The sequence below is a fragment of the Anabrus simplex genome, chromosome 6, assembly GCF_040414725.1.
Source record: "Anabrus simplex isolate iqAnaSimp1 chromosome 6, ASM4041472v1, whole genome shotgun sequence".
In the NCBI taxonomy this organism is placed as follows: domain Eukaryota; kingdom Metazoa; phylum Arthropoda; class Insecta; order Orthoptera; family Tettigoniidae; genus Anabrus; species Anabrus simplex.
In genome coordinates, this window is record NC_090270.1 from 222,934,521 (window position 1) to 222,950,258 (window position 15,738).

The 15,738-nt window shown below is 38.4% G+C and overlaps 1 protein-coding gene across 1 annotated transcript in view; it reads left to right on the top strand.

Moving 5' to 3' along the window:
* kdn (knockdown) overlaps positions 1–15,738 on the top strand; it is a 125,118-nt gene that overhangs the window by 78,181 nt on the left and 31,199 nt on the right. The window contains exon 7 of the mRNA XM_067150210.2: positions 877–1,080. Within this exon, the coding sequence (XP_067006311.1) occupies positions 877–1,080 (204 nt within the window). The remainder of the gene's footprint in view (positions 1–876; positions 1,081–15,738) is intronic.

Here is a 15,738-nt window from a genome sequence, read left to right on the forward strand (position 1 = left end):
GAAGAACCGAAACACCATGCGGACAGATTCCATTCATATATGAGAATGTCCCTTGAGACGTTCCAATACATATACAACAATGTGGAATCAAAAATTGATACTGTGAAGTACAATAACTACCACACGAATACATGCGGCTCTGTGAACACCCGGATCAACGGCACAGTAGAACGGGGGGTGGGGCTATATCACGTGATCTCAATCCGGATAAGCCAATCAGGAGCAAGCTACATCGATGCCTCTCGTTCTACAGCGATGAGAACACAAACTTTCTTGTCATCGCGCTAGACCTGGTAAATTGCGATGGTGAATAGAAGGGAGCATCTTTGACATGAACTGTTCGATTTAAAACTGTGTGTTACCAGGAGGTGACATCGAGGCATCGACCGCGATGTAAACCGCGAGCTGCGATGCATCTTCGGTATGTTTGTACCCTTAGCCATAGATATTGCACCCATTTTAGACATCAAGCATCATTGTGCTTTGAGTGGTCCCTTGGTCAGTACTACTATTATTCCGTCCTTTTTTTACTCTAATCCACTGTATTTTGTTTGTTTGTTTGTTCGTTTTTTGTTTTTGTTTTTTGTTGCGTTCATGTCCATCCATTCATTCTTCATAACTTTTTTATATTTTATTTTGGTCAGTGGATGAATTTGAAATTTTTGTTATTTCATTTCATACCATTAGGGGCCGATAACCTCGATGTTAGGCCCCTTTAAACAAGCATCATCATCATCATCATACTTCATACCAGAGCCTGTAGAGAAACTGGACAAGGGCTGGATATACATGTGATTCTTTTATTGGTTAAGATTACCTCTTTCTTCCACCCTGCAGTATTTCCTGTTGTACTTCATGCTTTTTCTTTTTCTTTAGGTGCTGATATTCCTTAAGAAGCTGCAGGCAAGTCTTGGAGAATCTCCCACTGATGAGAAGCTGAAGGAATTTATTTGGGCAACATTGAAGAGTGGACAAGTTGTTCCTGGCTATGGTCATGCTGTACTTCGAAAAACTGATCCTAGATATACATGCCAACGAGAGTTTGCTCAGAAGCATTTACCAAAAGACCCATTGTTCAAGGTAATAATTCAGAATACTTTATTTATTTATTTATTTATTTATTTATTTATTTATTTATTTATTAATACATAATGCAGAAATAAGTTGTTCACAGGGCTACTTCTGTACAGTAGGGTATCATTTGTACTGAAATTCCTTCTGTTTTTGCATTTGAAGTAGAAATCTCTTATAATTTCATAATCTGCAGTCTTTATCTTTTCCCATCTTCTTTTGAGGGTGTCTGTATCCATTAGGATGTTTGTAATTTTATTTTATTTGTAATTTAGAAGTTTCAGTTAACCCTAGCTTAGTAGACATCAACGCACCTATTCATTGGAACCTGATTATCTGTTCTCAGAAGAAAAAAAAGTTTTCCCAGATTATTAGTTCATATTATGTGGTCCCGTAAACATCCTAATTGAATCATATTTTTAAAATCTTCCTTGAGGAAACTACTTTCTACAAAGGCCGCCCAGAAATTTCGCTCCATCAACACAATTCTCGATCAAGTGGCCTCTTTTTTAAGAGGAACAGAATCAAATAGCATGCATTTGAAAACTTCTGAGAAATGATGCTTGCACTCAAAACCATATTCTAGACTACAATATAACCTTTAAAAGTAAAGTAGACCTAATGGTAATTTGTAGTGCAAGCCTTGCAAAAACTTACTACATATACGGGACACCAAATATCTAGAGTGAAAGACGGCAAGATCATACATATGGTTCATGTATAACATCCACTCATTGTAGTAATTCGAGCAAATAGCGGAAAAGCGATTGGAAATGAATTTGCTTATGTGATCATCTTTGTCATATTCACCTGGTATAGTTTAGGAAAACGACTTAAGTCTCAAAGGAGAGCATCTGCAACAGTTGGAAGGAGACGGAGCGCATTCAGACGTCTCTACTCAAAGAAGGAATGATTTTCGTCAAATGATTTTTATAACTGTTACGTCCGTATCACTTCTTAAACTACACGTGTCCCCCCGGGTGGAGCAAAATGAGTAACAGCTTGGCAATGGTGTCTCAACGATGAAAATCAGCTGCCTTTTTCAAGGCAAAATCAACCTGTCAAATGAAAAAGGATGAAAGAAAACACTAAAAATCCTCCAATGGAATCCAGGAGGCCTTTCGAACCCAAAGATTACTGAACTCAAAATGAAACTAATAGAGATTAACATGGACATAATAGACATAAAAATAATCAACAATGCTAATATTACTGAAGAAAACGTCGAATATTACCAAATCGAAGGATACAAAACATACGGCATATACAAAGGCAGACAAATTGCAAGTGGAATCATTGTGACTAACAAAAATGACCTTGCAGCGAACTTCCAAATAGTCGCAGAGATGAGTTAGACACCAGCAAAATAGTAGAGATAACAGTGTGGGTAAACACCGAAATATAAATTTATAGATTGTACAGCCCTCCAAACAACAATCTCTATCTCAATCTTGATGTACTCCAACCACATAAAAACTAAATCATAGTAGGGGACTAACGCAGCATCCCAGTATTGGGGATACAATTCCGAAAATGCAGTAGGAAGAATCGTCTAAAACTATTTGAATAGCAACAGTTTGTTGTAACCACAAAGACTCACACAGGAGATGCTGTCAATTGTGGACACTGTTTTATTTACAAATTATGTACACTTTATACACATACACTAATAAACTGCTGTCTTGAACAAAACACTGCTACGAAGAAGACGAAGACTGCAACACTTTGATGTCAACGAACTACCAACGACAGCATGAATTCATATACTCTATTGGAGACTTGCACTCACAGATCTCACTAAAACAACTGGACTCCTAAGATTGCCTCTTTATATTCATTGCCTGGCCAGGCTTCTAGAATAATGACACATGTTTTCTCGTAATTTCGAGAGTCTCATACCACCTACTTACAATGAACGGAATTTTCTGTAACACTCTAGTGCCAAAGATACGTTCTTCTGGACTATTACCGTGTATTGCTGTGTTGCAAAACATTGCATTGTATTTATACATCATATATACCTGAAAATAAATTAGAAGTAGCCAAATTATTAGAGTAAATGTTTAAAAATTCAATTTTTGAAGGTTAATTGTGAATTGAACACATAGGATGTTACCAATTCTTAAGTCGATGACTTTAGTACTTGGTATGCATCCCCTTAGCTTTCATGAGTGACTTGATTCGACTGGGCATACCTCAGTCAGTATTTTACGCTGACTCTGTAAATCGTCGTCATGAAATCAGATCTGAACAAGCTTCTCAATCAAGCCAATTTTTGTCATTTATTTTTCAAGATTTTTTTCTTTGCTATCGCCCAAAGATTTTCTGTGGGGTTCATGTCTGGACTGTTTCCAGGCCAATGAAGCACTTTACGTTGTTCCTTAAAAATTTCATTATTTTTTTGGTGGCATAAAAATAAATTCACTTTGGCCAAACCACACTTGCACATGAGATAGCAAACGGGTTCTTAATACTTTAATATACTGTTCATGTCTCATAGTTCCTTGTACAGTATATAATCATCCACAGCCGTACCAAGAAAACACACTCCAGACCAGTTGGATGCTTCATTGTCTGCTTCACTTCACACAGTCTGGATGGAATGCTTCTTTTCTTCTGACATACTGACTTGTCTCTTCTTCAATAGAAAATACAGATGCATCACTAAAACGAACCTGAAATAAATAAAATAAGCCTAGCATTATAAGCAATAAGCTGCACAGTTTCAAAGAAAAATGTCATACTTGTACTGTACTGTATGGTTACAACAGTTAAATTGGGTTAAAAATGGAGTAATAAATGATAATTTAGGAATTAGTCATTGTCATGGACTTGCCTTTTTCCAGTCATTAGATGACAAATTCTGAAGTCTGGGCCCACTGGAACGTCTTTGCAGCCATAGCAGAAGTAATCTTGGCTTTTCTTCGAGGTAGTCTTGCTTTCATTCCAGCATTAAACAGTTCTCGTGTCATAGTCCTGGCTGATACGAATGACCCATACTCTTTTAATTTCTTACGTAAATCCGAACTAGTAGCCTTGCGATTGTTTACTTACAAATTTTTTTTCGCTTACTCCTTGGGGTTAGTTTCTTCTTTCGCCTAAAGTTTCCAACACGTTGACATTTTATCTTCTCTTTGTCTTCACATTTTTAAATTCTGGTTACAGATTGCTGTGATTTTTGCAATCTAGGAGCTATCTCTTGCTGTGAATAACGTTTCTCAACAAGTAGCTCTCTGACAGTGCCTATCTATCTTGGCGCAAGGTCCATTCGTCTCCCCATAACCTCAAAATTTGACAGTTCTCTAGAACCACTCTTAACCCTTTGACTGCCAGCCTCATACGTGGTGTCAATGTCCTATACCACCAAGTCCTAATGAGCACTTACCTTGCAGTAAATTATTCGTAATAACTTCTGTTCAATTTATATAAATTGGATGGGCATTTTCTTTGTTTTGAAGGTAATGCTTCAAGCATTTTATTGATGTAAATTAATGCACCTTTATTTTATAAATTTTTGTTTTTTGAAGTGATAATTCAAATAAATGTTTTCTTTCTTTGAAAGAAAAGGTATTTCATGATCAAAATACAATAAGAAAAAGATATTTCTACTATCAAAAACTACATTATTTTAGAGAGGTGGTGTTTCCTGTGCCACATAATAGAGCTTTATGTACAATATTACAGTTACATTATTATTATTATTATTATTATTATTATTATTATTATTATTATTATTATTATTATTGCATTTAACATGAAATTTTCTAATCTCACGTTATATGCAAATGCTGCAGTTCATGGTTAGTTTTAAGTAAAAAAATTGATTAATGTCTATATTACACAAACTTAACACTCAGTAATTCACTTTTTGCCTTAAAAATATGATACAAGGAACTATTTACTAATATTTACACATGTTTATGACTTGTTCTAGCAAATGTGCTTAGGGAGGCACAAAGGGTGTACACCCTTCTTACACTGTTTACAAATGTATCTGGTCTTTTTCCACTTATCTGCGTATGGAGCAGTTGCGTTCTTTTTTTTTCCCCCGCCAGTAAAAGAGTAAGGGGTTCGTTGCCTACCCGCCCGCAGGTACAGAAAATGTGAATCCGAAGCACACAAACTACTCAGCTCATTAAACAGTAAGTACCCAGAAATAGTCATACTAATAAAATAAATGGCAATGTTATAACTGATAAGAAAAGTGTCGACATATTTAATACATTCTACCTAAACCAATATAAAAATAAAGTTGAAAAAGAAATAGAGCCTCTGTGGCTCAGGCGGCAGCGTGCTGACCTCTCACCGCTGGGGTTTGTGCTTCAAATCCCAGTCACTCCATGTGATATTTGTGTTGGACAAAGCAGAAGCAGGACAGGTTTTTCTCGGGGTACTCTGGTTTTCCTGTCATTTCTTTCCAGCAACACTCTTCAGTATCATTTAATTTCATCTGTCCATTACTCATTGCCTCAGAGGAGTGCAACAGGCTTCGGCAGCCGGCACAATTCCTATCCTCGCTGCTAAATGGGGCTTCATTCCATTCCTGACCCGGTCGAATGACTGGAAACGGGCGGTGGATTTTCATTGAAACGGAAATTTAAAAAAAAAAGAACAGAACGCATTTGGGAGCGCACATCTAGAAGAGCTGTTTTACATTAGTTCTCAAAGGAAGAAATGAATGAAGCAATTCATAACATACAATTAAAAAAACATGGGGATGACGAAATCTTCCCAGAATTTGTAAAAAATATTGGATCCCACTGCACGTAAAAGACTCCAAAAAATTTACAATGTGTTTTGGCACAATGATTTATCCCTACTGACAGGCTGGACTAAAGGCGCTATCATCCCAATTCTAAAATCTGGGAAAGATGAAAACTAGATGGAATCATACCAACCTGCAAACCTAACTTCAATACTTGCCAGAATATGTGAAAAAATGGTATCAGCACACCTAAATTGGTATTTGGAGAAACAAAAATACCTTATTGAAGAACAAGCAGGATTCAGAACAAACATGTCAACCTCAAATGCAGTAATAAAACCTATCCCAAGACTTGAAACAAGGCTCAACAACCAGAAGAGTACATTAGCAGTCTTCATAGACTTACCCTTTCACTCCGGCGTAGCGAGTATGGTTGTGACCCTCTGGACGCAAGCAGAGAGTGGTTCACCGAGCCCGCTGTACGGGATACTTGTCTCGCTCTGCTCTCCTGTCTGCAGACTGCTCATACCGTGGGGAGAGGACAGGAAGAGGTTAAAAGATTTTATTTGTAATGCATATTTGGTGAAATGTTTGACTATTTTTAGCACTTTTCATGTTCCTCACACAGAAGAGTTAAGATATGCATGTTAAAAACAGCTAAAAGAAACTTAACATGCTAGCATTGCCCACTAAACTTTTTAGTCCGAAATTAGCTGCATCAAACTTGTTTCTTCTGATTCAGGTTCTACCTTTTCCAATTTAGTTTTCTGCTCAGTGGTTTAGGCACCTGATCTTCATCCTCACTATCTTCATCTTCAGTCCAATCATCCAAGTAAGGATAACTTCTGAAAAAGCAAATAAACAGATTAACCTGATGAAGAGACTAGTAGGCACTAAATGGGGATGTACACAAGACACTCAACATCACCTATAACACATGTGTGAAACTTACAATTAACCCTTTGGCCTACCATTACTTGTGAAAGGAAATATTTCCTTAAATACCATTTATTTTTCAGTCACTTTAACATAAATTTGACTAATCACCTACATAAGAATACACAGAGCAAAGTGAGCTTTTAGCTCGTCTGTAGTAACAGGAAACTAATGTTTTTGTTCGTAAGTATTACTGGTTTCAAGGGAAGCAGATGAATTTGCAAGAAATGTAGAAACATAGGCATTGGTTTCTTTTGTAACATGATCCCAGAGCTGAGGTTAGAAATTCATTCACTACGTCCTTTTCTTTTGGATTATTCCCCAACCTCCTCCTCACTCTAGAATGAATTTCAGAAACAGGCATATTGTCAACAGGATTTCAATTCCAAGTAACATTATTAGAGTTCTCACCCGCTCTTGTTGCGTTCTGGTTTTGTCCCGTAGTTTCAATTGGCACTGTCACCTCGGAATCGAAATCCGAATCACTTTCATCGCTGTCAGTTGAAGAGGAAGAAGTATTTTCACTCTCCAGAAAATCTTTTCCACTTTCAGCATCACTATTTTCAAGCCAATTCCGAATAGCCTCATCAGTGTCGCGCTTGGATGCTGCCATGATTGTTTACAACTAGCAGCAAACTAAGTTGCTTTTTATTTTCTGTATTTCAGCAGCGTTACTATTTACACAGAGAAAATAGCTTCAGGTATCATCTGACATCAATCGGGTAGGCTGCAAAACAAACAGAATAAATCTGTCTGACCAGTTAACCGCGATACTGAACTTATAAATGTTCTGTGCACTAGGGCGAAACTGTCCGTCAAAGTATGTTACTGCCTTACGATTGCAGGACGGGAGGTTCAGTCAAAGCATGGTAATGGCTTAAATATGGAAGTGAGGTAATAGTCAAAGGAAATAAAACCTGTCTAAAACAGCTGGAAATAATACGATCAAATGCCTTAAGATTAATATCAGGAGCAGTTAAAACCCTACCAATCACAGCGCTACAGCTATATAAAAATAACCTACCAATACAAAGAGAAATAAAAAACCATCTGCAGTAAACTTAGTTAAAATGGAAGCATCACAGAAAGCAAACTGGATACCGAGAAAAGACAATGAACTACTAAAAACCAAGAAACGCCTATAACCGCTTGTAGAAATATTTTAAAAGCACTAAGTATACCACTAGAAATTGAAACCACCCCTGAACCAATAAGCCCATTGGACTACACTTCAATACAAACCTATCTCTCAGATAATGTCAAACAAAACAAAAAGATAGTATCCCAGTAATACTGAGTTGCTCGGCATTTAGTATGCTAAACGAAGAATATCCTGAAGATCAGTGGTTGTCTTCAGACGGCTCACAAATAGATGACAGAGGAGCAGGCGCTGGAGTTTTCTGCCATTTATTCTCACAATATGCTTCAATAGGTAGATATCATAACTTCGATGGAGAAATATGCCCTACAAAATCTGATTTATAGAGGCAGTTTATTTGAAAAATCAGTTTACTCAGATTTACTAGCTGCTGTACAAGCATTTTCCTCAAATACCAAATCCTATTCATCAAGCATTCATGACATTAAACATGTACTAACAATTAAAAACTTTAAAGAGAAACATCACTTTACAATGGGTCCCTGCACATGCAGGAGTAAGAGGCAACGAACTGGCAGCTAACTCAATCATGAAGATAAATCATGAATAAAACCCTTGAAATAAAAGCAAGAAACTATCCAACTTGCTGCAATGAAGAAATGGAAAAAAAGTAAATGACTTCTGCTACAAAAACGAAAGCAAGCAGAGGAAAGAAACAGTGGCGATCTTCATATTGGAAACAGGACACGATTGCTTAGCTACATATCTAGCTAGACTCAAAATACACCAGACAGAAAAGTGTACCATCTGCAAAATTACTGGATCAGTGATGGACTCAAAACACCTACTTCAGTGCACAGGACTCAACCCAAGGCATCCTCTGTTGAGGAATAGACTTTTCTTGTGATTAGTACCACTGTGCGGAATACCATGGGTCTGTGGGTGGATCGCTGTTGGTGTACAGTACCCATGTATAGTATCCACCACTATGACCGAGGCATGACACGAAACATACTTTTACCACCATAGACCAAGACTTGGAGATTCTCAGAAACTTAGGAAAAGGCCCTCTCCTAGATGTCACCGAAAATTCCTTCATACACCTCCCATCAGTTTTTCAACCCCAATATACTTACAGTGGTTGATCATATTATTAGGGCCACTAGGTGAAAGTTGTATTTTTCAAACTTGATAAGACATACACAATTAAACTTCACTGATATACATTTAATTAATCTAAAATGGACTTTTGACAAATATATTACACTATTTTACATTTGAAATATTAATGAAAATCTTGAAAAACTAAGGAAACTAGGAAAATCTAATATTTTGTAACACCTCCCTTCGCAGCAATTACCGCTTCGACTCTATCTGGCATACTACAAATGCATCTGAGGCAGCTTTTTTAATTTCATCATCATGATGCCACACATTGATTAGTCTTTCGATCAGTTGGATCTTATTCGTGACATGAGCACAAATTTTCCTCTTCATTAGCCCCCAAAGGTTCTCGATCGGGTTGAGGTCAGGAGAATTGCCAGGCCAGTCCAGAACCTTCACTTTGTTGTCCAGAAGGAACTTTGTCACAGTTTTAGCCTTGTGACAAGGTGCAGAGTCATGCATAAACACAAATTTGCCATCTGGGAACCATTCACGAACTTGTGGAAGTAGCCGTTTCTCCAGAACCTTAATGTACTGGTGTTGGTTCATGGTTCCTTCGACAATATACAGACGGCCGGTTCTATTACTACTGATGACGGACCACACCATGACACTTAACGGGTGCTTACCGGTCTTGACAATGCAGTCACTATTGTATTTCTCACCCTTGCGCCTCCTCACAAATACAGATCTGTCATCAAGGATATGTATTGATGGCTCATCCGAGAAGCAAACCTGGAAAAAAATGTAGTTTTGTATTAAAACCTGTTTACGCCAAGTTCGGTTGAGCATAACAGGGAGGAAGTAAACAGATTACAATTTTTTCTAAACAGCTTACCCTTTTCCATTCATCAGCAGTCCAATTTCGATGTTGTTTTACCCATAATAGTCGCTTCTTCATCATGGTTGGTGTCGGTGATGGTTTCTTTGCTGGACGATGGCAAGGGAAACCCAGCTCTTTGATCCTCCGAGCTGTCATTGAAGATACGTTGATCCCCGCTTGTCGAATCTTTGTTGTAATGACTTTCATTGAAGCTTTTCTATGTTTAATGACGATATTTCTTAACAGGCGCTCTGCTCGTGGAGAAGTGATTCTTTTGCGGCCACATTTACCCACCCGTTTAGGTGACAAATTCGTGCCTTGGTCAAGTTTTTTCTTAATTCTGTCCACTGTTGACTTTGAAACAGAAGTGATAGACGCTATTTGTCTATGAGAATAATCGGTATTCTTTAAAAGTGTTTTTATTTTCGAAATTTTACTAGGAGAAAGGTCTTTAGCTTTCCCCATGTTTGTTTTCTAAATACCCGTATTTTTAAGTATATACTGAACTATAATTAACTGTATTCTACTCTTGTCACTTCACTGTATCACTTAAAGAGCAAAATTCGCACAAGAGATGCAAGGAAACAAATCTACAATAAATCACGTGTGTTACTCCAACAACAGTCAGCAAGCAACTGTAACATAATTGGCGACTCTCAATTCTTGACCAGAGTTTTCATTATTAGGCTCCTTAATGTAGGGCTGATTGTTGAATTTAACTATGGAAATGTGTAATTAATAATATCCAACCATAAAAATAAGCAATAAGTAAACACTTAGAAAAGAATAATGATCCAAACATAAATTCTTCAATTTTTACCTAGTGGCCCTAATATGATCAACCACTGTAAATGAAATTTCTGAGAAACCCAAGGTTCTTTAAGACTTTCTTATTACGGTTCTTAAAGATGTTAAGTTTACGAGAAAGCGTTAGATCTTCCACGCATTACATAATATCCTACCTTGCTATACGTCCCCACCGCATAGCCCTCCAGACCCGCACCCAATACTCCCCTCCCTCCATAGGCGTTTCATCTCCAAGCCCCTCCATTCCTGTCCTTCCCTCTCCCAACTACCTCTACCCACAAACCTGCTACAGTTGTCAACTCCTCTCGATAGAGTAAGCTTCCTGACATGCTGTGGCAAGGTGAGTTCTCACACTTTTAACTTTCCATACCTTTGCTTCATTTGACTTGCCCTTTACAGAACTTCTTCTTCTTCTTGTCGTTTGGGCCTACTGAGGACCACGGGGCTCGTTTAGACTCCTTGTATGGAAATTGTTTTTTCTTCGCCCAGAAAGTTTATCTTCTGGCTGTGTGGTTGTTTTCCTTTCCTTGGTCCACTTCGGTCGGGTGGTGTCTGTACTCTGCTGGTGAGATACTCTGGAAAGACACCTTGAAAGGTCAACTGCCTGAATAATACACGATCCTGAAGGGTTTGTTCTGAAATCCCCAGCTGTTCTAAGTCAGACTTCACTGTGGTGATCCATTTATTTTTGGACGCTTTCCCTCTACCTGTAGTGGTAAAGATCTTGCTGGTAAGTCTGCAAGTACTCAGAGTCAAATGTCCATAGAAAGTCAATTGCCTCTTCCTCATGGATGTAACTGTCTTCTTGATGGTCATAGATCTCATTGTTGTGCCTTATCCTATAAGTACCATCTCCTTCTCTTATTGGTCTCAAAATCCTCCTTAGTATTTTTCGTTCCTTGAGCTCTAGCTTCCTCAGTGGACCTTTTCTGTTCATCAGAAGACACTCGGAGGCGTACAGTATGGACGATCTTACTACTGAATTGTAATGTTGTAGTTTTAAGCTTCTTACAGAGGCACTTGGATGTATAGATGATCTTACAGGTATGGTATATCCTTTCCAAACTTGGTGCATCTGGTGTCTATTGCTAATGTCTCATTCTCGATTGATGAAATCCACTCCCCTAGGTACTTCACTGCAGGAACCTTACGAATGGTGGTGTTTTCCAAAGGCATAGTAGGTGGGACTCCCTTTATGTTAGTCTCGAACTCAGTTTTCTTTATATTGACCCTCAAGCTGGTTTTAGCTTCTATGGTATAGAGGCTCTGTAGCTGGTGAGTAGCTTCTTCTATGTTGTTGGCTAATAAGGTAAGGTCGTCGGCAAAGGCCAGGCAAGGTACACTGAGATTTTCTTGTAGCCAATTTTCAGTCCACTTCTTGGAGGTAATGTGGCAGTCCATTCCCTGATAATCTTCTGTAGAACGCAATTGAAGAGAATGCAAGAAATTCCATCACCTTGTCTAACTCCTGTTTAGATAGAGAAACTCTCTGAGAGCTCACCTCTGAACTTTACTTTGGAGGTGGTCTTCTCATCCAGGCCTAATTCCCATAAGGTGGAGAAGAGGGTCTGCCTGTCTATTGAATCATATTCTTTCTGGAAGTCCACTAGTATGACTACCCATTGGTGTCTGCCACGATTCTTGTACCTCAGGATTGTCTTGAGGTTCTGTATCTGCTCTGGGCACGATCTATTTGTGTGAAAACTGGCCTGATATTCACCTAATTGGGAATCCCGTTGACTGACCACTCTGGTTTGCAGGGCTTTAGAAAAGATCTTGTACGTAACCAATATTAGAGAGATGCCTCTGTAGTTGTCAAGGTCTATCTTGCTACCTTTCGTGTGTAGAGGATGGATCACCGCTGAGGTCCATTCCTCAGGTAAGGTCTCTGTTGCCCAAATATCCTCCATGATCTGATGGATGTTTTGTATTGGTTGTTCGTCGGCATGTTTCGACATCTTCGCTACTATACCGTTTTCACCTGAGGCCTTGTTGTTCTTTAGGCTCTTGATAATCTCCCTTATTTCTTCAATGGTTGGCGGTGTGGAGTCTCGGTTTCTAGAAAGGGGCTCAGAGAATGAGAGTTTCTCTTTAGGTTCCTCTGCATTGAGGAGCTGTTTGAAATACCCTGCAAGAGTATTGGTACAATCCTTGTTGTTGAACTGGAGCTTCCCATCAGATCCACGAAGATGAAGGGTGGGAGCTGTGTACTTCGTTGTCTGTTTTCTGAGTTTCCTGTAGAAATCTCTTGAGTTGTGCCTCTTAAAGTCCTCTTCTGCCTGTTGTATTAGTCTTGTTATGGTTCCTCTTAGCCTGCCATACTATATTGGCAGTTATTTTCCTTTTGAGTAAGGAAGGCCTGGTAGTTAGCCTAATTTTTGCATTGGTTCCGTGTGACCCAGGCTCTGTGTCTATCTTATCTAGCATGGTCACATGTAGTGGTCCACCATGGATGTTTTCCTTTGTTGGATAAGGCAGGCATGGTCTCCTGAGCAGCGTCCAGTAGAGCTTTTTGTAAGTTAGGCCACCCTTGCTTCTGTGTGTTTTCTTTCAGTGACTTTGAAATCAGTCTTCATCACTCAGTCGGAGGATGTTGAACTTCGGTATTTTAGCCTTTCTGCCAACATTCGGTGGCCTCCTCAGTGGTTGTAGGATGGTTTTTACCAGAGATAGGTAATGGTTCGAGTCTAAGTTAGCACCCCTTAGCACCTTAACATTCTAAATCTCGTTGTGATGCTTGTTTTCATAGCCACATGGTCTATCTGGAATTCACCTAGTAGTGGATTTGGGCTCTTCCATGTTTTGGCCTTCCTAGGGAGGTGTTTGAAGGCAGTTGATTTTAGGACAATAACTCTATATTAAAATCAGCTCTAGGTTTCACGTTCCGCTTGAACTGAGGAACCTCTGTCCTACATATCATCCTAGGACCTATATGTACACTAAAAAATCAACTTTCGTCGTACATAGTCGCACATAGTACAACTTTAAGATAAGACCCTGCCACTAAGTGCTCAGATTATTCCTCAGTGCTGTATTTCTCTATGAATAAGATACCAAGATTTTAACGTGTTCATAAAGTTTTATCATACCAAAGCACAACTTTACAGAAAGTGCCCCAACTCGTGTACCAAAACAATACAAGACTATTACGCCGTCAACGTGTAGCAATCCTCGGATACTTTACATGAACTATTTTAAATTTGTCATACGAATTGTACCTAGTATGAGTGTAATGTTGCTATATAAGAATTTATTCTCTTGCTTTGTTTTACATAAGGCTGATGACATTGAAAACATGTCGAAACCGGTATCTTTATAATAATAAAAATGTTGTAATATAATTTATGCGCAACAGTTTTGTATGTATTGAAAAGGTGGATTCCATTATGTTAAATTACTTCGTGATTCTCAGTTCCATACGGAACAGCCATGAAGTTTTTAACTTTAGATACCAAGGGAGATGTTCAATGAATTTCCAATTTCTTTGCAATTATTTAAGAAAAAGCTAGGAAAACAGATAGGGAATCTGCCACCTGGGCGACAATCCTAAATGCAGATCAGTAGTGATTGACTGACCATGAGTCTGTTACCTGTGATTAGTACCGCTAGATGAGAAATACCATGGTTCTGCTTCACTAGCGATAAGAATTATGGGGTGCTATTGACCTGGATTTTGGAGCCCTTTAGACAGCAAGCATCAACCCAGGAGTGTTTTGGAAGCAGCACCTTGGTCAGTATATACCATTGTTTTAAGTTAGTTTCTGGGAAGGTGGGACATTGCGGGTCAGATTCACTGATTGTTTTAAGTTCATAATCATTGTTCATGGTCATCTTTTTGAATTCTAGTCAGTGGATTGATTTTGGAATTATTTTTAACTTGTAATATTAGATCTGCTGGTTATTTTACATTCATATTCATCCATTCTTCATAAAGTTCTGAATTCTGGTCAGTGGATGAATTCTGGGATTTTGAATTGTTACATATAGTCTCATTTTGTTCCATTAGGGGCTGTTGACCTAGCCCTTGATGTGGAAGAGATGGAACCTGATGATATTGTTACTTCCAGTATGCACTTGTCTTCAGGACTATTGAAAAGAACTCTCTCTATATACCATATTGCCAGTCCTTTACATTTTACGAAGTTGTTCATAAATGCTGCATCAAGAAAAATAGGTTGTGTTCCAAGATCAAAATAAAGTTTAATTTTGGAGTATTTTTAGACAAGTCGTTAAAATCCTTGCCTAGTGATGTGGTTTTAAATCTTGCACTGTTGTCATGGGAATAATTTAGTGAAGCTATTGCTGGCTTGGTGCAGCCTTTGCAAGGTAAACTATCAGTGTGGGCAGCATCTTACTTGTGTAGGATTTCTGGCAGAGAATACTGTTACATGTGATATGCAAGTTGCAGAAATGTGGAAAGCATAAACGCCCAATCTCTTGACCCAGTTGGGAAGCAAATCCGAAGCTCTGAGACCCCGAAAGCCATGGAATAGTGATGGGATATTAAATTATATTCATTTCACATCACTGATTGATATAGTGATCCGATATGTGGCACTTTAGTCACCATTCCTATTACATCTATGTGTACTGGTAAGTAGCAGAATCATCATTCAATGCTACTGATCTTCATTCAGTGAATTGCTTTGCTATGCATGTCATTCAGATTCAGGTTTCTCCTGCAGCCACGTCTTCGCATAAATGTAAAAAAGCCTTTCCCCCCATGATGACACCATTAAATAAGCATACAGGATTGGATGAAAAAATATCCATGTGCAGCTGGCAATCTCGTGATTCGATTATTGAAGTCTTGTGCGGTGATGCAATGTACAAACTGAGGGAATGCTGAGTAGTTCTTCCCCATATAAAACAGATTTAAGTGGTCACAAATTTTACTACTTTCATAATAACACTGCAAATTAATCCTACAGTATTATTTAAACCTCCCTCTTAGCGGAAATTCATAAGAATAAATTGACAATTGACAACTTGGACATCATATCATGTTATATATTTTAATGTTATAATTATCCTACAACGTTGTCTTTGTCTTTTATACATATGTTTTAGGTATCACGTTATTTGGCTGAAGATGGTCACCAGGTTGCTGAAACTTAGTCCCAAGGCATATCT